At 54.4% G+C, this 26,158-nt stretch overlaps 2 protein-coding genes across 2 annotated transcripts; both read left to right on the top strand.

The window, feature by feature from the left end:
* Nucleotides 1–6,683: 6,683 nt before the first annotated feature.
* Nucleotides 6,684–11,439, top strand: LOC148183895 (maestro heat-like repeat-containing protein family member 7). The gene is made up of 14 exons (XM_088058976.1): nucleotides 6,684–6,740; nucleotides 6,858–7,184; nucleotides 7,366–7,514; nucleotides 7,772–7,919; nucleotides 8,128–8,315; nucleotides 8,398–8,535; nucleotides 8,822–8,936; nucleotides 9,109–9,246; nucleotides 9,479–9,655; nucleotides 9,788–9,943; nucleotides 10,095–10,196; nucleotides 10,515–10,784; nucleotides 10,898–10,958; nucleotides 11,270–11,439. Exons 1-14 carry the CDS (start codon nucleotides 6,684–6,686, stop codon nucleotides 11,437–11,439), a joined length of 2,196 nt encoding a protein of 731 aa, XP_087915102.1.
* A 7,507-nt stretch (nucleotides 11,440–18,946) lies between these two features.
* LOC148183896 (maestro heat-like repeat-containing protein family member 7) lies at nucleotides 18,947–24,369 on the top strand. Its single transcript, XM_088058977.1, has 15 exons — nucleotides 18,947–19,010; nucleotides 19,345–19,577; nucleotides 19,674–19,760; nucleotides 20,275–20,637; nucleotides 20,822–20,970; nucleotides 21,228–21,375; nucleotides 21,584–21,774; nucleotides 21,857–21,994; nucleotides 22,263–22,377; nucleotides 22,550–22,687; nucleotides 22,920–23,096; nucleotides 23,230–23,385; nucleotides 23,545–23,646; nucleotides 23,958–24,060; nucleotides 24,341–24,369. The coding sequence occupies exons 1-15, from the start codon at nucleotides 18,947–18,949 to the stop codon at nucleotides 24,367–24,369; spliced, it is 2,193 nt and encodes a 730-aa protein (XP_087915103.1).
* Nucleotides 24,370–26,158: the final 1,789 nt, after the last annotated feature.

The raw sequence follows: 26,158 nt of genomic DNA on the forward strand, positions 1-26,158 counted from the left end.
AATTACATTAATTGGAATTATTTTCCCATTGAAGTCATTTCCTGCAGCTCAAAATACATCTTTGTTGGGAAGGCACAGAAGGATCTGGCATTTAAGAGCCCTCAGTTCACGAGAGCTTTACTTCCCCATTGCTCAACTCAAGAAGTTCCTGAAAGTTGCAGATTCACCAATTAATTGGAATGGCCGGAGAATGTGAAAAATGTGCAAGTTTGCTTCCCATCTTAAAGCAGCAAGTCCTTTGCCTTAACATCTTCCTTTGAGAGTCACTTTACTAGAGCACAGAAGCTAAAAAAAGGCCATTCTTTGGTTTGCAAACCTTTGCTTTTCTATGGCGGGATGATAATATCCTAATTCTCTGAAGGATTAAAGCTCTCAAGGAATGAAAGTCCACTCAGTATTACAAAAGTAGTCCAAACAAATGAGTCGATTGCAAAAAGGCTAATCCTCCCCCTGGTACAGATATCTAGGTGGCCAATAAATTTCAGCTCTCCCCTCTTCTTTTTTGCATGAGAACCAGGATCACTAACAGGAAAAGTCACAGATTTTCCTTATGTCCTCCATAACCAAGGCTGTGCCAAACCACGGATGATGCTGTCAAACTGACTCAAATTCCAGCCTAGACCTCTCACTTCCAGACAACTCCTTCCCCAACACACCCACCAACACCAATGCCCCCAAAACACACTCACAGAACTCCTCAACACCCCACCAGGACCCCCAGCTGTCCCCATCCCTCCACAGAGCTTTCCCACCCTCCAGCAGACCCCTGGTTCCCTGCACATGCCATGGGATGGCACTCAGCAGGATCTGCTCCAAGGCCTTCCGCGGTAGCAAGCTCAGGCTGCCAGGCCAATGGTTCCTGGATCATCCTTCCCACGGCCCCTTCCTGTGCATGGCTCTTCCATTTACACCTTTGAGCTCAGCTTGGACTTCTCCCCTTAAGCAGGATTGCTGTTAAAGGATGGAGAGCAGCCTGGCAAGCTCTTTCTCCAGCTCCCTCTTTACTCTTGGGGCAGCTAGAACATTGCACAGGAAAGCAACTGGTGCCACAAGGAGTGGGCGGCATCAGGCAGCTCTGGGGAGACCCCTTGTCATGGGGTGGCTTTACCTTTAAGATAGCTTTGGGAGCTAAGGAAAATTGAAGCTGCTGGTGACTGATGGGAGTCTTTCCTCCTGACCAATTATCAGTCATTTCTAAGAACTGACAGCAGTTTTGACCATTGAAAAGTGAGATCAACCTGTGAACACCACCTTAAGACCTAAGCCTGAGAATTTCTTGGTCTCTTTGTTTTCTGGCTGTGAAAGGTAACAGAGCTCCAGCTGACCTCCCGTTCTCTGCCCAGGCCATGCAGCCTGGGCAGGGGCTGGGCTGGGCCCAGCGGCTCCCGGCCGGGAGATGGGGCCTGCGGGGCTTGCCCCGGGCTCTGGCCGGGCCAGGCCGGTCCCTGGCTCGGCTGCAGTTTTTTTGCTGTGACTGAATTCACCAGAGACTGCCGAGTAAAGAAAGGAAAAAAAAAGCTCTTGACCTGCGATGGGCTGAGACAGCGACCACACTCTCCAGAGCAGCCATGAAGAATATTCCATCCCACACAGCTCCTGCTCCGGCAGAGATCACAGAACCATCTACAAAGGCTGGGCAAGATTTTAACCTTTTCATTACCCAGATGAGACTTGCAGATTAATCCTTTTATCCAGAGAGAGAAAAAGAGAGTAATCAACATGTAAAAGACTTTATAAACTATCAGAGACAGTAAAGAAAAGAAGCTTCAGAAAAGGTAGAGAATAAGGAGATGATTTATAAGCTGAAATATTTTTCTGTTAAATCTATGGAGATGGACAATAAGGTCTTGAAAAAACTCCTTTAATTCATGACAGAGTATATAGGGAGGAATAGAGTGTTCAAAGTTTGGATTTTGGGCAAAAGGTGGAATAATTGTGATACAGTGAGGTGTTAGCGCTGAAGACGAATAGATCATGCGGACACAGGTCGAGGTGTGGTGAAAAGAAAGAGCAGAGTTTATTTTTCCAGGATTTATAGGCTTCTGACCACGGCCAGGGATTGGATGGTCAGGATAACACCTTCTTACTGGACTGGCCATGAGAGATGCCCATCACAAGACGTGTAACAGAAAGAATGTACACATATCTATGTTTACAGTTACTCTCCTGGGAAAGTCCTTAGAAAACTATGTTAGCAAGCTCAGAAGCTGAGTTTTCAGGGCGACAGTGAGGTGCTGGAACAGAGTGAGATAAAGTAATAGTTGAAGATTGGAGGCCTTGAGAGCCAATGAGAAAACTGTTTCCAGAAAAGCTAACAGAAACAGATGAAGAGAACTTCTGCCTTTGAATAACTCATCCTTAAAAGTAACATCCCTAGATTCATTGACCCATAACACACCTCAGAGTGATGTGAAATGGGAGGAGTGAACTGATGACAGGATTTCCAGGCAGCTGGCATCAGAAAAATAGACAGCTATAACAGAAATAGCTTTCTTGTGGAAAACTCCATAGATTTGCAGAAGAAGACTTCTGTTTCTCTACAAAGACTAATGAAAAGACTCTAGCAGGAATTGGGACTGTTTTAAATGCCAAAGTTCAAAGTTTTTTTGTCTCTATGTTGTCATGTGAACAAGGGAATGGTGGGTAGTAGGGGATAAAAAGGGTTTTCTGGAAGTTTATTCTGGTGTTCTTATTCTTGTAGTTTTGTTAATAAACTTTCTTTATTCCTTTTTAAGTTTTAAGCCTGTTTTGTTCTTGCTCTAATCCATATCTCACAGCAAAAAAATAAGTAAGTCTTCTAGTAATTTTTTAGTTAATACTTTAAAACCACAACAGTAACCCTGACACCCAGAGCTCTTCAGTAAAGCACCTTCATATAATCATTCCGTGATTATGTGTGTTCCTGAACGCTAACAGCTCTGTTCCTCTCTTCCAGCTCTTGAAGACATGGCACATAATATCAGCCCCACCATCAGAAGCCTGGCAATTCAAAAATTTTGTATCCTCCAGGCAGCAGAGAGAACTCAATATTTCATCTTTGGAAACCTGCAAGATCAGCTCCACATGGCATAGAGGACACAGTCTCATCTCTCAGGCCTTGACTGGATGCGCTGCTGGAGCTCTGCTGAGAGCTGATCTGGGAGGCTCTGTCTGCTGGGGCCACCTGAGCCAGCCAGGATTTTATTTTTCTTCAAAATTGTTCTTTCCTTATTTTTGTTTTTGTTTAGTATGTAAATATAGGATAGGTTCTAAATACACAGAATCCCAGGTGCTTTCTTTTGCTGCCCAAGGTCCGCAGGATATCGGGGAAGAGAGGGAAAAGGGTGCTTGTGCTCAGCAACCTGCCGGGGTGTGCAGTGGTACAGGGAAAATGGCCAGAAGCCCCTTGGCCTTTGGTGGTTCTGCTGAAGGCACAGCCCCTGTCCCAGCCAGGAAGTGCCATCTGTGTCCTCGTGCCCGTGTGGTGCTGGCTGGGTTGCTGAGGGCTCCCAGCTGCCTCTTGATCCAGCTCCTCTGGAGCTCCTGTGGGGCTGCGGCGCTGCTGCCGGGCCACGCTGGGGGAGACCCTGAGGGAACAGGGTGCTGGGAGGCCATGAAGGGATGAGGGGCTGTGGAGGCCCTGACGGGACAAGGCAGTGGGAAGGCACAAGGGGGATGTGTGAGGGAGTGGGTGGCAGGAGGCTCCAAGGGGACAGGAGGCCCCTGAGGGGCCGGGGTGGTGGGAAGACCTGAGGAACTGGGTGTCAGAGGCCATAAGCAGCCCCTGGGCAGCCGCCTGGTTCCTGACACCCGGCTGATCTGGCTCTTCCCCAAAGTGTCTCCCGGGCCTGCAGCAGAAGCCCTCCAGGCTGGGACAGCACCCCTCCAGGAGGGTGGGGACAGCCCGAGGTGCTCAGGCTGGGCTGGCTGGGGACATGGAGGGCAGGGGGGTACTGCCAGGCCACGGCCACTGTGTGCCTGAGATAAGGGGCAGAGGGCAGAGGCAGGGCTGGCCAGGCCGGGCCCTCGCGGCTGCCCAGGCCACGCTGCTGTGACCGAGGCCCCCCTGACACAGAGCTCGGGGCCCGCTGAGCTGCTGCCACCATGGGGAGGGAGGCGATGTCTCCTCCATCAGGGCTGCCCAGTCGCTGCTGCCCAAGCGGCTCTGGAGCCCACAGAAACAGCAGCAGCCCGAACGTCGGCACCTGCGCACTGAGGCGTCCGCAGCAGCCGGCTGCCAGACAGGGAGAGGCTGTGGGCACAGCTGCCTTTGGTTTGGCAAAAGGCCTCAGCAGAATTGGCCACAATGGCTTTCTCTTGACTTGCCAGCCTCACAGCAATGCTTGGCAGCTTCAGCTGCAGCCTGTGCCCGTGACTGACTTGGATGGCCGTGCTTGAGGGCGGGCTCGCCTTCCACACTCAGGTGTCCCAAGGCAGCGGCCTTGGTGCCATCGTGACACAGAGAGAGAGAGACTCAGGACATGAGAACACAGGAACAGCCTGTTTGGCTCATTCTTGAGTTTGCTGCTCCTGCCTGAAATAATCATCAGGAGTATATGCTGATATAAAAATATAGCCGAACACCAAGGACTTTTCCTGTAGTGTCTAGAACTAAAACCTTGTGTGACTGTTCAGAGACTCTAAAATGCAGGGTGAAAATGACAGCTTTGGTATGTAAGAGTCCTAGAAATTTTAACATGTGATTTTTCTAGTCAAGGATTTTAATTCTAAAGTGGAAACTACAAAAATATTAAAATTTGTTTTCATTGGCAACCCCTTTGAAATGGCATCAGCACACCTACAGGTGTACTGGGGACAGTACTTGGCAATTCATGGCTTCAGTTGTGGGAGATAAATATTTTGTCTGGGTTCACCCTGAAGTTTAAAGTTTTCCCAGGGCTTTGATTGACTGGTCATTGCAGGTAACTTTAATAAATGCAAAAGGATGGGAAAGCACAATTTCTGGAGAATGTGCACTAGGGGTAGAGAGAAAACCATGAAAACAGTCAGCAGGCTCTGGAAAACTTAAAAAAAATTAAAATTACAAACATAATGTAAAAATAGATGTAGCTCTGTGACTGTTCCAGCAGGACTCTGTGTCTGGAGGAAATGTTTGCCTTGCATCAGCTGTAACACAGACAGACACGCAGCAACTGGAGCCTTGAACATCAGAGACTGGACTAATGTTTGTCCCAGAAAAAGACACGGAAGATCCCACTGAAACAGGACAGTGCCTCTGTACAATCTAACCATCCTAGGAAACTCAGCAGCTGATGGTGGTTTTGTGCTACTGCAAACCCCTTCCATGAAAAACATCATTCCAGGAAGGAGCAACATCATCTGACAGATAGCAGGAGTGGCCAGCAATAGCTCCAGGACCTCCTGCCAACAGCCCCTGCAGGAAGGAACCCAGCCCCCAATGCACGCGGGGTTTGGCTTTGGCCCTCTGGCACAGAAGCCCCCCAGGGGCACAGGTCTGTGGGGCAGGAGAAGAGCACCAGCACTGCCAGGGCTCGGCTGGGGTGGCAGGTCTTCCTCGGTGGGGACTCTGCCACACTTGCTGATTTCAGTGCTGCCAGGCCCCTGTACAGATTCTGTGCAAGGCCCCATGGCCTTCCTGCTGCGGCTGCGTCGGCAGCCCTGGGGGCTCCTTCTGCTGCCCTGAGCCTGCAGAGCAGGGCAGCATTTGCTGATGGTTTGAGGTGTTCCTAAAGATCCTGTCAGGCTGCCTTCGACACTTTTGGCAAGGGATTCCTTTCAACCTGGGCCACTTTGGGGGGATGGGGGCGGAACCAGGAAGGTGGCAGGGCGTGCAAGGGCCATTAGTGAAACGGTGCAGCCTGGTAACCGTGGAATGGAACGGTGGAATGGACAAGAGCTGGCGGTGACAAGACCACACCAGAGTGCCTGGTGCATGCGACGGGACAGGACACGCCAGAGCGGTGCTGTGAGGAGCCCCCACACAGCCCACTCATTAGTGCCTGACCCGGAGCTTTTCTGAGGTGTAATTCCTACAGCTCAGGTTGTGAGCAGAGTGTGGGAATTGGTGAGCCGGAGCTTTCTGATAACATCTCTTTAGAAGGTGCTCCCAAGGCCCCATTTTGTCATGGTGGGCAGATTCTTCAGGCTATTCAGAGTGTTCCGACGGAACAGAAGCACAGACCCTGGAGCTGCCCCAGCAGAACACCCTGAAGAGCCGGAGCAGTTCCAGCAAGGGCAGGATGGTGAGTGGCAGAGCTGGGCCACAGGGCTGAAGCTACAGCCAGCTGGGCCCTGCACCATCCCATCCCATCCCATCCCATCCCATCCCATCCCATCCCATCCCATCCCATCCCATCCCATCCCATCCCATCCCATCCCATCCCATCCCATCCCATCGCATCCCATCGCATCCCATCCCATCCCATCCCATCGCATCCCATCCCATCCCATCCCATCCCATCCCATCCCAGCCCATCCCAGCCCATCCCAGCCTATCCCAGCCCATCCCGTCCCGTCCCGTCCCGTCCCAGCCCATCCCAGCCCATGTGAACATGCCCAAGGACAGGACAGAAGAGGGGCTGGGGCTGACCCCTGGCAGTGACCGTGCTCCATCCCCTGAGCCACCCCAGGGCTGTCCCTGCCTCGGGAGTGCAGGGCTGGGCTCTGTTCTCCGGCCTCTCCTGCAGCCCCTCAGCTCTGGCTGCTCTTTTCCAGATGCAGCCATGGATGAGAGACAAGAGCAGGAGCCCGCCCGTGGCCGCTTCCGCAAAATGCTGAAGGTACCTGCAGCCATCCCCACCTGGGCTGGGCCTGCTGGCACTGCTCAGCCCAGCTCTGCACATGGAGCACTCCTTGGAACATGCCTCTCTTCCCTGTCCTTTGGTCATTCTGTACAGAGGTTCCGCCAGTTCCTGCCAATTCGGCATAGAAAGATCAGCCCCATAGGAACTGAGGGCACAGCTGAGCCTGACTCCGGGCTGACCGAGCTCCAGGCAGAGCCTGATGTCAGCCCAGATTCAGCTGCGCCCTCAGAAGACTCTGACGCTGTGGTGAGTGATGACAGGGCAAACTCTGATGTGGCACTGATTGAGGACATGGCCATTCCAAACACCAGAGAGACTCAGGGCATCACAAATACTGACACTATGCCCCCTCCCACCATGAGTCATGCACCTAATATGGAAGTTTTTGAAAGGGGGGGTGTTCCTTCTGACCAGCAGGCAGCCAGCCAGGGGCCAGAACTGGAGGTCTCCCATGATCATGTGCCCCCTCAAGCCACATCCACAGGGCCCCCTCAGCTTTTGAGGCCAGCACAGTGTGGCAGGAAGGGAAGCACTTCTTGGGAGAAGCTGGGGAAGTTGCTGCCTTGGACAGTGCTCCAACTCTTCCCTATTCCTACTCTAGGTGCCAGCTATTGTACGGAGCATCCACCAGCGTCTAATGTGCTCCGTTACGGTGGATGCCAGGCTGGCCACTAACATCGTGAGGCTGGCTGAAGAACACCCGGACGATGTGGTGCTGACCCTTCTGCGCTGTGCCCCATCATGTGACAGGTATGGGGCCCACGTGCCTTGAGAGCTCAGGGCTCACCGGCCTTTAGGACCCATCGCCCTGCACAGCCTGTCCAATGGGCTCTGCCCAACAGGCAGAGAGGTCCAGGAGCCTCGGGCCCCTCTGTTTCCTGAGACTGCTGCCAATGCTCCCTCCCTGCCCCTCAGGGCACTGGGGCTTTGTCACCTGGGACCCCACAGCTACACAGGGCATGGCTCTGTGACTGAGACACCTCTGACACACAGCTCTGATCCCACAGAGCTGCTGCCATGATGTGGCAAGCCATAGCCTCATCAGGACCAACAGTTGAGAAAGTGCTGCCTACACTGCTCCATGTGATGGAGAACTGGCCACTTTGCAGCACCTGCACCTCTGATGGGGACAACAAGGACGTTTTTGCTCTGGCTGTGAGTTTCTGGAACTGGCCGTGCCTGTCCCCTAGGTCGCTTCTCCAGCAGCTCTTCATCCTCTCCTTGCCTCAGGCACTGGGCTGAAACCTGGGCTAGGGGCAGGCTCAGGGGGCACCGGGCCCACTGTTCCCCCTGCATCTCCCCTCGGGCCCTGCCCCATCGGCGCCTCGGCACTGAGCGCTGTCTTGGTGTGCTTCCTTTGCAGGCAACTCTGGTGCTCTGGGTGATTATGCAAGTGCCTCAGAGCCATGAGGCCATGATGCATTATTCCGACTCTCTCTTTGCGGCTCTGCTGTTCCATGTTTTCACCACCACACAGCTGATGCCAGCAGAGGTTGATAACTTCTGGAGAGCATGCCAGGAGGAACACCGCCTTCCCAGAAAACCCAACAGGTGTCAGTCCTCCTGTCCTTCCCATGCCCTTGTGGCTGACACCAGTGCACCCAGTGTGACCTGGTCTTTGCTCTGCACACAGGTTTGCAGTGCAGGCCATGAAGGCTCTGCTCTGCTTTCTGCACTATGACAACGAGTTGATGGCCATGGAGCGCAAGTGTGGCTGGGAAACGCTGCTCCATGCTGACACCCAGCACTATGCCGTGGGTCTGTTGGCCAGGTGAAACCCCTTCTCACCACTGCCTCTGAAATGTGTGCCCTGTGCCCAGGTTGCCCTACCACAGTCCCTGTGGTCATGGCCAGAGGGCTTTGCCATTGAGGGATGGCTGAGCAGACTGGAGAAGTCTGAGAGGAGGGTGCCCAGAAGGAGCCCCATGGTCCCAAAGCACCCATGGTCCCCCCAGGGATGCTGGGGAAAGGCCAGATCTCCGTGAGTCATCCCTGGGAGAGGTTTGGCCTCCCCCCACCCCCCACCTCAGTGTTTTGGTGCCATTTCCCCCTGACAGGGTGATGCGCCATGACTTGACGCCCTTGTGTTACCATGTGGCACACCAATTTGTCCGGAGGCTCATCAGGGAGGAGGCACGTTGGGATCTGTCCTTCCTGGCATTCCTTGTGGAGGTGAGCCCCATGGCCAGCACTACCTCGCTGAGCTGCCTGCCAGCCCTGTCCCCTTGCATAGCCACAGCTGCCTGGGACGGTGCCCGCGCCCTGTGCTGCTGCCTGGGCCCAGCCCTGCGCAGTTCCAGGCTCCTGCCGGCCGGCTCCCCTGTCACTGCCCTGTGCCTTTCAGGTCCTGGATTGCCTGAACTTGAGTGACTGTGGGTACTGTGTCCTTGAGATCGTGTCAAGGCACCTGCAGAGCGAGTGCAGGCAGAGGCGTCGCCTGGCGCTCAGAGGCCTCGTGGTGCTCAGCAAGGAACCCTCGATGGTGAGAACGGGGCAGCAGCTGAAGCTGTGCTGGGCAAAGCAGCCCCTTGGGCTGGCTGGGCTTCAGGAGCTGAGGCAGCTGCTCCCAGCTCTCCTGCCTCACCTGCCTGAGTGCTTTGGGACAGGCCTTTGGCCTCTGGGCCCAGCAGCAGCAGGGTGGGGTTGCAGTGCCAGGGTGGTCTTGGCGCTGCAGCCGTTCAGGGCTTCCCAGCACAGCCTTGTGTTCCAAACAGGCCAGACCTATACGCAGCCTGTGTCGAAGCTTCCTGCAGCTGCTGAGTGACGCAGACGGAGAAGTGGTCAGCATGTCTCTGTCTGTGTTCACGAATATACTCAAGAGAAAAAGTCTTCGTTTATCAAGGACTACTGCCCCCAAGCTTGCTGAGCCAATTGTGCTCCTCTTTGACCATGTAAGGCTCTGTGCCCCGGCCACGGGTACTGGCTACTGCCCACACAAACTTTGGGCCTGTGGATTTTCAGGCCTTTGCCCAGGTGGGCTGGAGAAGTTGGCGCTGAGATCTTTTCCTTCTTCTTTCCTCCAGGACAAAAGCCACGTGCAGGTGCTCTCCATTCACCTCTTCCGCAACACGATGAACCTGGTAGTGGAAGAGGGAAAAAAGGCAATGGAGAGGATTGTGAAGCAGAGCCTGCTCCCGCTCATTTGGCACTGCCACAATGAGAACCAGCGCGTGGCAGATGTGAGGTTTTGTGTGATGCTGGTGGATCTCTGGGAGGGGGCTCGGCTGCCTCCTGCCCTGCTGCCTCCCAGGCTGCAACCTCCTCCTGGCCTTGGCACAGGGATGCAACTCCTGTGCCCTGGGCAGCAATGGCATCTCTGCATCTCTCCAGGCCTCCCGGGAAACCTTGCACTGTGCTGCCACGTTCTTGAAGAACACAGAGCTCCTGTGGGTGCTGCCAACAGAGGATCTGTCGAAGATCACCGAATGTGTGGTAAAGGACGTCCTCAGCCTCAGCCTGGAGAAGCTCCCTGTGCCCAGGGCTCAGTGTGTGGGGCTGGCAGCTGTGACCCAGTGCTGCACCCATGGGAGCCAGCCTGCGCCCCACACGCTGCTCCCTTCCCTGGGACACACGGGTTCCTGTTCAGGCTCCTGTGACCCAGAGCCAGGTGCCGATGGAGCCCCAGCCCAGTGGGGCTGCTGCCCGGTGCCTCAGGGCTGGGCGGGCATGGGAGGCCGGGGCTGGCCGCAGGCAGCGACCGGCCGAGGGGCAGAGCCCGCGCCAACCCTTCCCTCCTGCCGCTCTCTGCAGCTGGCACAGGATGAGAGCCGAGCAGCCGAGCACCTGCGCCGGGCACTGCCTTATCTGGACAGCCCACAGGAGTCCCTGCAAGAGGCAGCCGTCAGCTTCATGGGTGAGCCACGAGCCCGGGCTCCCTCCCCGCCCTGCCGCAGCTCGGCCCCAGCCCCGGCTGCTGCTGTCCCGGCAGCGGCACCCGGGCCCGGCGCCCTGGAGCCCCGGCTGCCCTCGGGGCTGCTGCCGGCCTCTGGCAGCCGTGCCCTTGGGCTGAGTCAGGATGCGGCAAGGGCTGGGGCTGAGCCCTGCCGGGGCGGGAGGGCGTGTGGCCCCAGGGCTGGCAGCGCCGCTGGCAGGGAGCTGTGCCGCCGGGGCCCTGACAGGCTCTGTGTTCCCAGGGACGGTCGGGATGTTCATGCACAAGGGCGCACAAGGAAGAGCTGCAGACCCTCAGTGAGGGTGAGTGAGAGCAGCGGGCTGGCACTGGGGGCTGGCAGGGGGCACTTGCAATGCCTGGGCAGGAAGCTGCAATCCCTGGCCCAGCTGCAGAGTGCTTCGTTCCCTGTCTGGGTGAGGATGGTGTGGGCAGAGAGCAGAGAGATTTCAGGGACATGGGTGGGAGTTGTGGCCAGCACCTTCTGGCTGATCCTGTTGTCTGGTCCTCTCTTGTGGCCATTGCAAGAGCCAGGTGGAATGTCCTTGGCAGGAATGTCTCCTAGGATCCCTGCAGATGCATGCCCTGACTGTGCCTCTCGTCCTCTCTCTTCCAGCCACTGAAGCCCCGAGGAAAGACACCTCTCCATCCCACAGCAACCTGAATATCCAAGCTCAGTTTGCCAGTGAACAAGTGTCCCAAGAACAGCAGCAGGAGACACTGAAGAGGACACCACCTCCCAGTGCCACTGGAGATCCAGGCACAGCTGGCAACTGGCACAGCTGAGCCTGTGGGATTCTCACGGGGCTTCAGCCCTCTCCCAGCCTGTAGATAGCTCCCTCCAGCCCTCAGACTGTGCCCATCCCCTTTTTCCCCTCTATTCTTCCTCCCTTTTGACAGCTCCTTACCTCCAGCCCTCAGTCCATGCCCATCCCCTTCTTTCCCTTTCCAGTTCATCCCTTTGCTTCACCTTGCATTAATAAACAGTTTGCCTTTTTCACTTAACCTGCATCTGTCTGAAGGGTCACAAATCCAGAGCTCTGTGACACACAGGCCCCTCCTGCCGTTCTGTCCTGCACCGTGTTTTGTGCAGAGACGCAGAGGAAGGAGCGCAGATCAGGCTGGAAAGGTCCCTGTGCTGAAGGCCCGGTTCCACAGCATTGTGGAGTTCAAGGTGTTACTGAAGGCCAGTAGTGGGACAAGGAGCCTGTGTGTGTCAGGGACCAAAGTTGTGTCTAAGGCCCTGCCGTATTTGGTCCTCTGTTGTGCACATCAACAGGATGGCGAAGAACAGACTTTGAAGGAAACCTTATGGGTTAACTGCTGGGAATTTGACCCTGAAGAGGAACAATGGATGGATCAATTGATGGGCAGTTAACCTGTGAAAGAGGAACAGTAACAATGAGGCTGTTATTGGCATGGTGACCTTACCTCATGTACAGGCCAAGGGGGAGATGACATGGTAACTGGGAAAATTCCACTCCAGGGGAGAAGATAGGAGGCTTGGTTCTGCAGTGGAGAGGCAAGAAGGACAAAATGCACACCTTTTTGATGGAGGGCATGCCCTGAAGGTGCATGGCCTGCCTGCCCCTCCCATTGGAGCACCATGCTCCATCTCCTGCCGCTGCTCAGTGGCTTTTCACCAGTCCAGGGGTTGGTAGGTTTTATTTGCAACAGCAACTAATAAAATAAGAGTTGCTTTGCAATTTTGTGCACGGGCATCTTCCAGCACCCATGATGTTCTTGGCAATGAGGATGGGATGCCCAGAGCTCAAAAACCCATGGTGTTTTGAGCAGGTGTGAGTGCAAAATGGATGCATGCTTGAGTGTGGGTAAGAGAACAGGGACAGGGTTTGGGCAGTGGAGCGTATGGTTGTGTAATATATGTTGGTATAATTTGTGCTGTATTGTACACATATAAAATTGAATATAAAAGCATGTTTTATGTAAAAAATACCACAAGCAATTTAAGATTGCAAAAGCAGCTGCTGGAAAAGCAGGAATTTGCAAGAGAATGACCCAGCAATTAAGAGAACACTGAGAAGAGCTGGGTCTACCCAAGCAAGATTAGTGCTCTAACGACCCGGTGATTAACGCCTGATACCGACCTGATGTGATTCTCCAGGACCATACATCTCAATGTTGGTTTCCCAAAAAAAACTACACAGACTAAAAAAAAAAAACTCACCACGATTCTACATCTCAAAGCCTGCTTCCTGAAAAACCACTCAAACTTCATCTTCTTCTCAGAAAACTCATCAGCAGTGCAGCAGGAGAAATATGAATATGTAACAACACAAGAAAAAGAAAGAAACTGGAACTGCACAGCTTCAAGCTGAAAAAAACCTGTATAAAACACCGCTCTCCCAAAGACAAGTTGTGAACTTGGGGGAATCAGTGTGGCAGAGGCTGATTCAGAGTTCACCCAGTGCCTATCCTGGGCTCAACGCTGACAGTGATTGTGGTTGTTTCCATAATTAGATTTTACAGATTTTTCCATAAAATCCTTATTGATAAAATTAGACTGAATTTCATTTTTAACATTCTTTAATGGGAGACGCCACCATCTAGTGACAGGAGTTACAGCTGCTGACTGCTAGCATTTCTTGATTAAGCTTACATGCCTAGGAATCAGGGGCATTGGAGAGCCAGGGAGAAAGACTTTCTCTGTTTAAAGAAAGGTTGTGATTGTATGGATTGTATGGATGTGTTTCGATGTGTAGTCTGTCAAGACTTGGCTCCAGCGGGTATTTAGGTGGAGGATCCCCAAGTGGGGACTCTGTTTCCTTTGTAGCACAAAAGATAATAAAGCCACCCAGACAGTGATAAAAATCTTGCTAGGAACTGGTAAAGTAACCCATGGCAGCAGTGAGATATTTGAGTTATTAGAGAACAGGGTTTTGGGGACCCTAAAGAAACTGTTATAAATTTGTATTGTGATATTGGCTTTCGCAGATGAATCTTATATGTTAAATACTTTTTAGCTATGTATGTACTTTTTTTCTTGCTAACAAGTCTTAAACTTAAAAGAATTTCCTAGGTACAAGGCAAGGAAACCCCAGAGGGCAAGGACAGTGGGGCCCAAGCTGTTACCAGCACAATAGAGCCCAAACTGTTATCAGTGGAAGATAGGAAACCCAGCTGCCCTCAGGGGAAGGATGACGGGCCTGGACTGTTATCTACCCTGACCATTTGCAAAAAGAAAGGAAACCAAACTCTAAAATAATGATGACCAGCAAGAATAATGATGACCAGCAAAAATAAATGCTGACCAGCAGAAAATAAAAATTGTACAAAAGCATGATCTAAGAAGGCGGAACCAGGGAGGGGACGCTTTGAATATGCATTAAATCTTCACAGTAGGGGGGGATAAAAAGAGTGTTCCTGAGATACCAGGTGTGTTCCTGGCAAGGCGCCAGGGCACCCGGCCATTTTAACCCTTTGCTTTATTTCTTTTGTCTCCTAATTGTCTTTTGTTTATATTAAATTCTTTTTAAAATTTATTAAGTGAATCTCGTTTTTAAGATCAGCAAGACCTTTAACTCCACAATGCTGTTGAAGTGGACCTTCAGCACAGGGACCTTTCCAGCCTGATCTGCGCTCCTTCCTCTGCGTCTCTGCACAAAACACGGTGCAGGAGAGAACGGCAGGAGGGGCCTGTGTGTCACAGAGCTCTGGATTTGTGACCCTTCAGCTCCACAGAGATGCAGGTTAAGTGAAAAAGCCAAACTGTTTATTGATGGGATGCAAAGCAAAGGGATGAGCTGGAATCCTAGGAGAAAGTCCTGCCAGCCTGCTATTGTCGTGGCCACAAGAGTGAAGGGGCCGAAAGGATTAGTTGCAAGGTCCGGGTCATGAATCCACCCCCTTCCCAAATCCCTGCCCCATGTCCCTGAAATCTCTCTGTGATATTCCCACACCACCCCTTGTCCACACAGGGAGAAAAACTCTCCGCAGCTCACTCATGGATGGCAGCTCCCCCCCGCCAGCCCCTCACTGCCAGCCCTCACTCAACCTCGACGAGAGCCTGCAGCTCTTCCTGCTGCCCCCTCAGGTGCTCCCCGGCCATCCCTGGGAACACAGAGCCTGTCAGGGCCCCGGCGGCACAGCTCCCTGCCAGCGGCGCTGCCAGCCCTGGGGCCACACGCCCTCCCGCCCCGGCAGGGCTCAGCCCCAGCCCTTGCCGCATCCTGACTCAGCCCAAGGGCACGGCTGCCAGAGGCCGGCAGCAGCCCCGAGGGCAGCCGGGGCTCCAGGGCGCTGGGCCCGGGTGCCACTGCCGGGACAGCAGCTGGGGCCGGGGCCGAGCTGCGATGGGGCGGAGAGGGAGCCCGGGCTTGTGGCTCACCCATGAACCTGACGGTGTTCAACAGTGTGACAATCTCTTCAGTCCTTCACAAGCAACACGGCTGCAGGCCTCTAATAAATCCATGGGCCTGACAGTTTCTTAGTTTTCTCAAGGCTTGCAAGCTGGGAAGAAACCAGACGCCTTTCCTGTTCTCAGATGGTGTGTAATCTACTTTCTTCCAGGCTTCCCAGCAATCTTCTCCACTTTCAGCCTTGCTCCTTTCTCACACTTACCTGTCTACCTTTGTGTTTCCTTCTATTTCCATTCCTGTTTTCACAGTGACAGCTCTACACCTTTAGCTTTACACATACTTCATGTGTTTGGCTCAGGTGTCGGTGAATGAGACATCATGAGATACAGGAGGTTTCCCCATGTTGGGATTGATTTTCTTGGGGTTTGCAGGCAGTTCAAAGCATCGCTGCGCACTACGTCTTCCCAGACTTTGTGTCATCTCCCAACTAAACAATCTCTTAGTTCAGTTGGGGTCCCTCTCAGAAAAGGTCTTAATACATTAAGAATCATTTCTACAGAGGCTGGGATCATTTCATCTGCACATTTGTGTTTTGTTGGTAAGTAGTGAATTTTTGTAGCAGCAGCAGAGATATTCTTAGCTGACTGTGTAGGGCTTGAGGTAGGTTCCCCTGTTTTTAGAATATGCAATTCTACTGGTTGTTGAAAGGGTTTTGTCAGGACGGTCTGGCCTGAGGTGCAGAAGGGCACGCACATGCCAGAATCCAAAACTTTCCATAGCACCTGTATGGGTCCTGACCAAGGTAAAGTTCACAGCCCTTCCAGCGCTGTGCTTTGCATTGGTACCTGGATGGGTGTTGAGAACAGACCAGTGTTTTGGCTATTGCCTGGCAGTGCTGTCCCTCTGACATTCCTTCCCCCATCAAAGGGGATGGGAGTGGGCAAGATGCTGGGAGAGGACACAACCAAGCCAACTGACCCAAATAAGCCAAAGGGATATTCCATACCTTATGACAACAGCTCAGAGATGTAATCTAAGGGAGAGAAGAGGAAGGGGGCGGGTATTTCTCAGTTTTCAGTGTTTGCCTTCTGGAGGAACCGTTACACGTGCTGAAGCCCTTCTTTTCAGAAAATGTCCAAACATCGGTGCTGATGGGAAGTAGAGAGTGACTTTTTTCTCTTCAGCCCATGCAAGCACAGATCTCTGCTTAGTTCTTTATTTTACTGTAATAAAACTGCCTTATCTCACCCTGCTGGCTGTTCTCTGTCTTAGCCTCTTCCCCGTCCCAGTGGGAAAGAGAGTGACAGAGTGACAGTGGGCAGCTGGCACCCAGCCAGGGTCGACCCACTGCAGTCGTTTGGGCACCCGAATGTGGGGCGATATAAAGTTGGTGAAATGGACTATAGCAGGAACCTCGAGGGGCCAGGGTGGAACAGCAGAGGAGTGCAGGCCCGGGGTGGCAAACAGTTTAGCAATGAGCTCAAAGCTGTGGCAGGAGCAGCATGAGGCTGGGCACACCCAGGGATGTTGAGCTAAAAGCGTACTAAAAATTCAGAGCAGGGCAGAAACAGCAGGGTCTGGGCAGCCCTGGAAGGAGAAAAAAGGTGGAGGGGGGGATTGTTTTGGGTGTTCCCTGGCTATCACCTGTGTAATATCCTGGCAACAGCAGCAGCTGCTGGGCTCCCACAAGCAGCCATGAAACGCTCCCTTTCAGAGGTAGTCAGGGTCCCAGTTTTCCCCTCAGGCACCCAAGCACATGGTGAGGATCCCTCCCAGAGTGATTGGGTATTGAAAGGACCCAGTTACATGGCCACACCTGGGAGCAGAGGCTCACCCACATTAAAGAGACACAGTGATGGAAAAGTTCTGCAGTAGCAGTGGATCCTCTGGGCAGCAGCAGTCCAACACCAAAACCTCAGCCATCTGCCCTTTGAGCCGTGTCCCCCAGCTAAGAGACAGCCATAACCCCACTGCCTGTCCCTCCTCCCCCAGGCATGACTCCCAAAAGCTCCTTTCCCTTGGCTGACTCCTTAGTGTGGGATGTGAGAGGTCTCAGCCACATCTTTTGTTTCTTCATGACCTGTATTTGTGGCCTGGACAACCGCTGCCTTCACAGAGTCTTCCTTTCAGATGGGAAACAATTCCCCAAAGAATCCAAACCAAAAGAAGGGCCTCTACTTTGCTGTATTGAGACAAAATTAAATGCTACAAAACAGCTAAAATACAGAATCAAAAATAATTTCTTAGCTTATAATGGTGCAGCTCCTTACCAAATTCAGGGATCCCTAAATTTCTAGCTAAATACAATCTAACGCATTTTCAACATGTAAACAAGACAGCCAGTCCTGTCCTGCTGGCTCCCAGCAGCGCCTTGCAGCAGTCCAGCATCCACGTCAGGATGCTGGCCAGCACAGGGCTGTCCTGGAAACTAAGGCGGCTGCCTTGAAGTTTGTGCAGGTACCCAAAGGTCAAGCCCAGCGGTGTTCCCTCAGGATATAGCAGTCCTGAGTGATCTCCCCTGACGTCGCCCACTCCTTGTGGCACCAGTTGCTTTCCTGTGCAGTGTTCTAGCTGCCCCAAGAGTAAAGAGGGAGCTGGAGAAAGAGCTTGCCAGGCTGCTCTCCATCCTTTAACAGCAATCCTGCTTAAGGGGAGAAGTCCAGGCTGAGCTCAAAGGTGTAAATGGAAGAGCCGTGCACAGGAAGGGGCCGTGGGAAGGATGATCCAGGAACCATTGGCCTGGCAGCCTGAGCTTGCTACCACGGAAGGCCTTGGAGCAGATCCTGCTGAGTGCCATCCCATGGCATGTGCAGGGAACCAGGGGCTCTGCTGGAGGGTGGGAAAGCTCTGTGGAGGGATGGGGACAGCTGGGGGTCCTGGTGGGGTGTTGAGGAGTTCTGTGAGTGTGTTTTGGGAGCGTTGGTGTTGGTGGGTGTGTTGGGGAAGGAGTTGTCTGGAAGTGAGAGTTCTAGACTGGAATTTGAGTCAGTTTGACGGCATCATCCGTGGTTTGGCACAGCCTTGGTTATGGAGGACATAAGGAATATCTGTGACTTTTCCTGTTAGTGATCCTGGTTCTCATGCAAAAAAGAAGAGGGGAGAGCTGAAATTTATTGGCCACCTAGATATCTGTACCAGGGGAAGGATTAGCCTTTTTTGCAATCAACTCAATTGTTTGGACTACTTTTGTAATACTGAGTGGACTTTCATTCCTTGAGAGCTTTAATCCTTCAGAGAATTAGGATATTATCATCCCTCCATAGAAAAGCAAAGGTTTGCAAACCAAAGAATGGCCTTTTTTTAGCTTCTGTGCAGTGCTGTATTTTGTAAAGTGACTCTTGATGGATGATGTTAAGGCAAAGGACTTGCTGCTTTGAGATGGGAAGCAAACTTGCACATCTTTCACATTCTCCGGCCATTCCAATTAATTGGTGAAGTCTGCCAGATCCTTCTGTGCCTTCCCAACAAAGATGTTTTTTGAGCTGCAGGAAATTACTTCAATGGGAAAATAATTCCAATTAATGTAATTAATCTGACCAAGACTAAGAGTTGCCAGCAGTTGTTCCAAATGTTCCTGCCAACAGCCCCTGCAGGAAGGAGCTCAGTCCCCAATGCACGTGGGCTTTGGCTTTGGCTGCCCTCTGGCACAGAAGCCCCCCAGGGGCACAGGTCTCTGGGGCAGGAGAAGGGCACCAGCACTGCCAGGGCTCGGATGGGGTGGCAGGTCTGCCTCGGTGGGGACTCTGCCACACTTGCTGATTTCAGAGCTGCCAGGCCCCTGTACAGATTCTGTGCAAGGCCCCGTGCCCTTCCTGCTGCGGCTGCGTCGGCAGCCCTGGGGGCTCCTTCTGCTGCCCTGAGCCTGCAGAGCAGGGCAGCGTTTGCTGATGGTTTGAGGCGTTCCTAAAGATCCTGTCAGGCTGTCTTAGACACTTTGGGCAAGGGATTCCTTTCAACCTGGGCCACTTTGGGGGATGGGGGCGGAACCAGGGCAGGTGACAGTGTATGCAAGGGCCCTTTGTGACACGGTGCAGCCTGGTAACCGTGGAATGGAAAGGGACAGGGTGTCCAAGGACCCTTTGTGACACGTGGTGACATAGGGGCTGGCGGTGACAGGACAACGCCACAGTGCTCAGTGCACGCGACGGGACAGGACGCGCCAGAGCGGTGCTGTGAGGAATCCCCGCACAGCGCACTCGTTTGTGTCTTACCCGGAGCTTTTCCAAGGCGTTTCTTCTACAGGTGACCTCGTGGCAAGACTGCGGGCCTTGGTGGCCCGTGGCTTTCCCGAGGCTTTTCTTTTGCAGGTGCCTGCGGGGCAAGACTGTGGGCTTTGTTGGCCCGTGTCTTTCCCAAGACTTTTCTTTTGCAGGTGCCTTCAAGGCCAGACTCCGGTACTTGGTGACCTGGAGGTTTTCTGAGGCATCTCCCATCCTTCTGACCTCTGTCCTCAAGGTGAGACTGTGGGACCTGGTGACCACAGTCATTTACAAGGAGCCTCCAGTCATTGTGGCAGGAGCCCTCGAGACCCGACTGCAGGACTTGCTGTCCTGTAGCCTTGCTGAGGCTTCTCTCTCGCAGGTGCCTTCAAGGCTCAACTGCACAGTTTGTTTTCTCAGAGATTACCCAAGGCATCTCTCTTTAAGGTGCCTTTGAGGCAGGATTGTGTCATGGCGGGGAGATTCCTCAACCTGTTCAAAGTGTTCCGACGGAACAAAAAGACAGACCCTGGAGCTGCCCCAGCACAACAGCAGGAAGAGCTGGAGCAGTTCCAACCACTGCAGGATGGTGAGTGGCAGAGCTGGGCCACAGGGATGATGGCTCCAGCCAGCTAGGCCCCATCCATCCCATCCCATCCCATCCCATCCCATCCCATCCCATCCCATCCCATCCCGTCCCGTCCCGTCCCGTCCCGTCCCGTCCCGTCCCGTCCCAGCCCAGCCCAGCCCATGTGAACATGCCCAAGGACAGGACAGAAGAGGGGCTGGGGCTAACCCCCTCCAGTGACCGTGCTCCATCCCCTGAGCCACCCCAGGGCTGTCCCTGCCTGGGGAGTGCAGGGCTGGGCTCTGTTCTCCGGCCTCTCCCACAGCCCCTCAGCTCTGGCTGCTCTTTTCCAGATGCAGCCATGGATGAGAGACAAGAGCAGGAGCCTGCCCGTGGCCGCTTCCGCAAAATGCTGAAGGTACCTGCAGCCATCCCCACCTGGGCTGGGCCTGCTGGCACTGCTCAGCCCAGCTCTGCACTTGCAGCACTCCATGGAACATGCCTCTCTTCCCTGTCCTTTGTTCATTCTGCACAGAGGTTCCGCAAATTCCTGCGCATTCGGCGTAGAAAGACCAACACCACAGCAGCAACTGAGGGCACAGCTGAGCCTGACTCAGGGCTGGAGGAGCTCCAGGCAGAGCCTGATGTCAGCTCAGATTCAGCTGAGCCCTCAGAAGTTTCTGATGCTGCAGTGAAGAATGAAAGGGCACAGGCGGACATGGCAGAGACTGAGGACGTGACCATTCCAGATGATGACACTGGAGAGACTCAGGGCATCGCGAGTGCCAACAGGATACCCACTCCCACTGTAAGCCAAGAGCTCATATGGGATTATTTCAAGGACCCTCGTGTTTCTTCTGACATTGTTGACAAGAGAGCGGCTTCTTCTGAGCAGCAGGTGACCAGCCAGGGGCCAGAACTGGAGGTCTCCCAGGATCCTGTGCCCCCTCAAGCCACATCCACAGGGCCCCCTCAGCCTTTGAGGCCAGCAGAGTGTGATGGGACGGTAAGCACTTCTTGGGGGAAGCTGGGGAAGTTGCTGCCTTGGACAGCGCTCCAAGTCTTCCCCATGCCTCCTCCAGGTACCAGCCATGGTGAGGAACATTTACCAGAGTCTGGTGTCCTGTGTCCCTGTGGATGCCAGTCAGCAAACTGACATTGTGAGGCTGGCTGAAGAAGACCCTATTGATGTGGTGCTGACCCTCCTGCGCTGTGCCCCATCGTGTGACAGGTACAGCACCCACATTCCTTGAGAGCTCAGGGCTCACCGGCCTTTAGGGCCCATCGCCCTGCACAGCCTGTCCAATGGGCTCTGCCCAACAGGCAGAGAGGTCCAGGAGCCTCGGGCCCCTCTGTTTCCTGAGACTGCTGCCAATGCTCCCTCCCTGCCCCTCAGGGCACTGGGGCTTTGTCACCTGGGACCCCACAGCTACACAGGGCATGGCTCTGTGACTGAGACACCCCTGACACAGAGCTCTGATCCCACAGAGCTGCTGCCATGATGTGGCAAGCCATAGCCTCATCAGGAGCAGCAGTGAAGAAAGTGGCGCCAATACTGCTATGTGTGATGGAGAACTGGCCACTTTGCAACATCTGCACCTCTGATGGGGACAACAAGGACGTTTTTCCCTTGAGCGTGAGTTTCTGGAGCTGACCTTTGATCACCTGGAGCTTGCTTCCCCGGGAGATCTCTGTCCTCTCCCTGCTTCAGGCCCTGGGCTGAAACCTGGGCTAGGGGCAGGCTCAGGGGACACCGGGCCCGCTGCTCCCCGTGCATCTCCCCTCGGGCCCTGCCCGATGGACATCTTGGCACTGAGTGCTGTCTTGATGTGCTTCTGTTGCAGGCAACTCTGGTGCTCTGGGTGATGGTCCAGATGCCTCAGTGCCACGAGGCGATGATCATTTATACCCCTCGTCTGTTTGTGGCTCTGCTGTTCCAAGTTGTCATCACCACACAGCTGATGCCACCAGTGGAATTTGACAGCTTCTGGAGAGCATGCCAGGAGGAACACCGCCTTCCCAGCAACCCCAACAGGTGCCAGTCCTCCTGTCCTTCCCATGCCCTTGTGGCTGACACCAGTGCACCCAGTGTGACCTGGGCTTTGCTCTGCACACAGGTTTGCAGTGCAGGCCATGAAATCTCTGCTCTGCCGACTGGGGTGTTCCAAAGAGTTGATGGCTATGGAGCGCAAGGGTGGCTGGGACACACTCCTCTGTGCTGACACCCAGCACAATGCCGTGGGTCTGCTGGCCAGGTGAGAGCCCCTTCCCCCCACTGCCTCTGAAATGTGTGCCCTGTGCCCCTCATAGTCCCCGTGGTCATGGCCAGAAGGCCTCGTCACTGAGGGATGGCTGAGCAGACTGGAAACGGCTGATAGAGGAGGGTGCCCAAAAGAAGCCAACTCCCAAAGCACCCATGATCCCTCCAAGGATGCTGGGGAAAGGCCAGATCTCTGTGAGTCATTCATGGCAGAGATTTTCCCCCCCAAACCTCAAGTCTTGGTGCTGTTTTCCCCCTGACAGGGAGATGCGCCATGGATTGGTCCCCTTCTGTATCCGCATTGCACTCCACCTGCTCAAGGCACTCGCCAGGGATAAGCCACCCTGGGATCTGCCCTTCCTGGCATTCCTTGTGGAGGTGAGCCCCATGGCCAGCACTACCTCGCTGAGCTGCCTGCCAGCCCTGTCCCCTTGCATAGCCACAGCTGCCTGGGACGGTGCCCGCGCCCTGTGCTGCTGCCTGGGCCCAGCCCTGCGCAATTCCAGGCTCCTGCCGGCCGGCTCCCCTGTCACTGCCCTGTGCCTTTCAGGTCCTTGAGTACTTAGATTTGACTACATACGGTGACGGTGTCCTTGAGATTGCGTCAAGGCAGCTGCAGAGCGAGTGCAGGCAGAGGCATCGCCTGGCACTCAGAGGCCTCGTGGTGCTCAGCAAGGAACCCTCGATGGTGAGAACGGGGCAGCAGCTGAAGCTGTGCTGGGCAAAGCAGCCCCTTGGGCTGGCTGGGCTTCAGGAGCTGAGGCAGCTGCTCCCAGCTCTCTTGCCTCACCTGCCTGAGTGCTTTGGGACAGGCCTTTGGCCTCTGGGCCCAGCAGCAGCAGGGTGGGGTTGCAGTGCCAGGGTGGTCTTGGCGCTGCAGCCGTTCAGGGCTTCCCAGCACAGCCTTGTGTTCCAAACAGGCCATAAAGATGTGCAGCCTGTCTCAACGCCTTCAGGACCTGCTGGGTGATATAGATGGAGATGTGGTTGGCATGACCCTCCGTGTGTTGATCAATATGCTGAAGAATAAAGACATCGTGATATGCAGCACCACTGCTCTGAAGCTGGCTCAGGCACTCCTGCTGCTCTTTGATCACGTAAGGCTCTGTGCCCCCAGCCACGGGCATTGGCTGCTGCCCAGAAACTTTGTGTCTTACAGATTTCTGGGCCTTTGCATAGGTGAGCCTGGAGGAATTGGTATTAAGGTCTTTTTCATTTCTTTCCCTCCAGGACCACAGCCATATGCAGTTGCTCTCCCTTGACCTCTTCTTCATGACAATGGACTTGGTAGTGGATGAGGGAAAGAAGCCTCTGGAGAAGGTTTTGAACCAGAGCCTGCTTCCACTCTTCATCCACTGCCATGATGAGAACTGGCGTGTGGCGAAGGTGAGGTTTGCTGTGATGCCGGTGCATCCCTGGGAGGGGCATCAGCTTCCTCCTGTCCTGGAACCTCCCAGGCTGCGGCTTCCTCTGGGCCCTGTCACCCAGACAAGAGTCCTGTGCCCTCGGCTGCAGTGCCATCTCTGCATCTCTGCTGCTCTCCAGGCCTCTCGGGAAACGCTGCTTCGTGTGGCCGAGTTCCTCAAGAGGAGGAATCTCAAGCAGCTGGTGAGGAAGGAGCAGCTGTGGAAGTTTGCTGAGTGTCTGGTAAGAACGGGCTGGAGAAGCCCAAATTTGAGAAGCCCCCAGAGCTCAGTGTGTGGGGCTGGCACCTGTGACCCAGTGCTGCACCCAGGGGCGCCAGCCTGTGCCCCACACGCTGCTCCCTTCCCTGGGCTGCACGGCTTCTTCTCCAGGCTCCTGTGGGCCCAAGTCGGCTGCCGATGGAGCCCCAGCCCAGTGGGGCTGCGGGCCGGGCACAGGACTGGGCGGGCACGGGAGGCCGGGGCTGGCCGCAGGCAGTGCCCGGCCGAGGGGCAGAGCCCGCGCCAACCCTTCCCTCCTGCCGCTCTCTGCAGCTGGCACAGGACGAGAGCCGAGCAGCCGAGCACCTGCGCCGGACCCTGCCGTACGTGGACAGCCCACAAGAGTCCGTGCGAGAGGCGGCCGTCAGGTTCATTGGTGAGACATGAGCGCTGGCTGCCTTCCTGGCCCTCTGCAGCTCGGCCCCAGCCCCGGCTGCTGCTGCCCCAGCAGCGGCACCCGGGCCCGGCGCCCTGGAGCCCCGGCTGCCCTCGGGGCTGCTGCCGGCCTCTGGCAGCCGTGCCCTTGGGCTGAGTCAGGATGTGGCAAGGGCTGGGGCTGAGCCCTGCCGGGGCGGGAGGGCGTGTGGCCACAGGGCTGGCAGCGCCGCTGGCAGGGAGCTGTGCCGCCGGGGCCCTGACAGGCTCTGTGTTCCCAGGGATGGCCGGGGAGCACCTGAGGGCGTAGCAGGAAGAGCTGCAGGCCTTCATCGAGGGTGAGTGAGGGCTGGCAGTGAGGGGCTGGCACTGGGGGATCTGAAATGCCCATGCAGGGAGCTGCAATCTCTGCCCCGGCTTCGGAGGGCTTCTCTCCCTGTGTGGACACCTTGGTGGTGTGGGAATATCACAGAGAGATTTCAGGGGTGTGGGGGGTGGATTTGTGTGGGGTGACCAGGACCTTGCAGCTGATCCTGTTGGCCTCTTCACTCTTGTGGCCACAGCAAGAGCAGGCTAGCATGGCTCTGGCAGGACTTTCTCCTAGGACTGCCACAGATCTGGGGTCTGATCATGGCTCTGTCCCCCTCTCTTCCAGCACTTCAAGCCCTGAGAAGAGATGACAACCCTTCTCAGAGGAACACAGTTTTTCAGCAGACATTTATTGAAAGAACAGCAGAAGTTCGCTCGTCTGCTGCTTTAGGAGAACCAGTCTTCGTATAAGATGCCATGGAAGACAAGACTACGCTGAAACCAGAAGAGACCAGCTGGAGCTCCAGGCACAGCTGACAACTGGCACAGCTGAGCCTGTGGGAAGCTCGCATGGCTTCAGCCCTCCCCCTTCCTGTAGATTGCTCTGTCCCTGCAGCCCTCAGAAACTACCCATCCCTTCTTTTTCCCTCCACTCTCCCTCCCTTTTGACAGCTCCCTCCCTGCAGCCCTCAGAAACTGCCCATCCCTTCTTTTTCCCTCCACTTTCCCTCCCTTTTGATAGCTCCCTCCCTGCAGCCCTCAAACACTTTCCATCCCTTCTTTTTCCCTCCATTCTCTTTCCCTTTTGATAGCTCCATGCCTCCAGACCTCAGGCACTGCCCATCCCTTCATTTTCCCACCAGTTTCCCTCCCTTTTCACAGCTCCCTGCCTCCAGCCCTAAGACCTTGCCCATTCCTTCTTTTTCCCTCCATTCTCCCTCCTTTTTCACAGCTCCATCCCCCAGCCCTCAGACCCATCCCCTTTTTTGCCCCTCAGCTCATCCCTTTGCTTTGAATCCCATCAATAAACATTTTGGCTTTTTCACTTAACCTGCATCTCTGTGGAGCTGAAGGGTCACAAATCCAGAGCGCTGTGACACACAGGCCCCTCCTGCCGTTCTCTCCTGCACCGTGTTTTGTGCAGAGACGCAGAGGAAGGAGCGCAGATCAGGCTGGAAAGGTCCCTGTGCTGAAGGTCCACTTCCACAGCATTGTGGAGTTAAAGGTTTAACTGAGCACCCTGAAGGCCTTGGATTTTGAAAGAGCCAAGCTGAGTATGCCCTGAACGTGGCTGTGAGGGATTCTGTGGCAAGCATGCACAGAGGGCAAAGGAGCTTGGAACGCCTGAGGCTTTCTAGAACAGCTTCCTGAAAGCACAGCAATGCTCCATCCCTGGACAGGATCAGGAAGAGGGCAGAACTGTTAGAGCCAGCAGAGAGATGGGGACTTCAGATGGCTCTTCTTTAGAATGCTGTTTATTCTATCGACTAGATTACAGCAGGGGGTCGTGGGTCAGCCTACAGCTGCTGGCTACAGGCAAGCCCTGTGTTCTGAAGCCCACTTAGTTCTGGTTACAGTGCATTATATCTCTTTCTTTTGCTGTGTGTATCATTGCATAACAACCAATCAGCGTCATACACAATACCTTTACATGTACATAGATCCTATCAAAAATGCTGAAATTACCATATATGTTAGTGACTAACTAATCATTTGAGTTAGTAATTACATGTTAAACTCTGAAAGTTGTTTTGCAGTGGAAAATTCTTTTTGCTTTGGTAAAAAACGTC

This window comes from Pseudopodoces humilis, chromosome 8 (assembly GCF_049639895.1).
Source record: "Pseudopodoces humilis isolate 2021_Gansu_Grassland_sample_001 chromosome 8, ASM4963989v1, whole genome shotgun sequence".
Classification (NCBI taxonomy): domain Eukaryota; kingdom Metazoa; phylum Chordata; class Aves; order Passeriformes; family Paridae; genus Pseudopodoces; species Pseudopodoces humilis.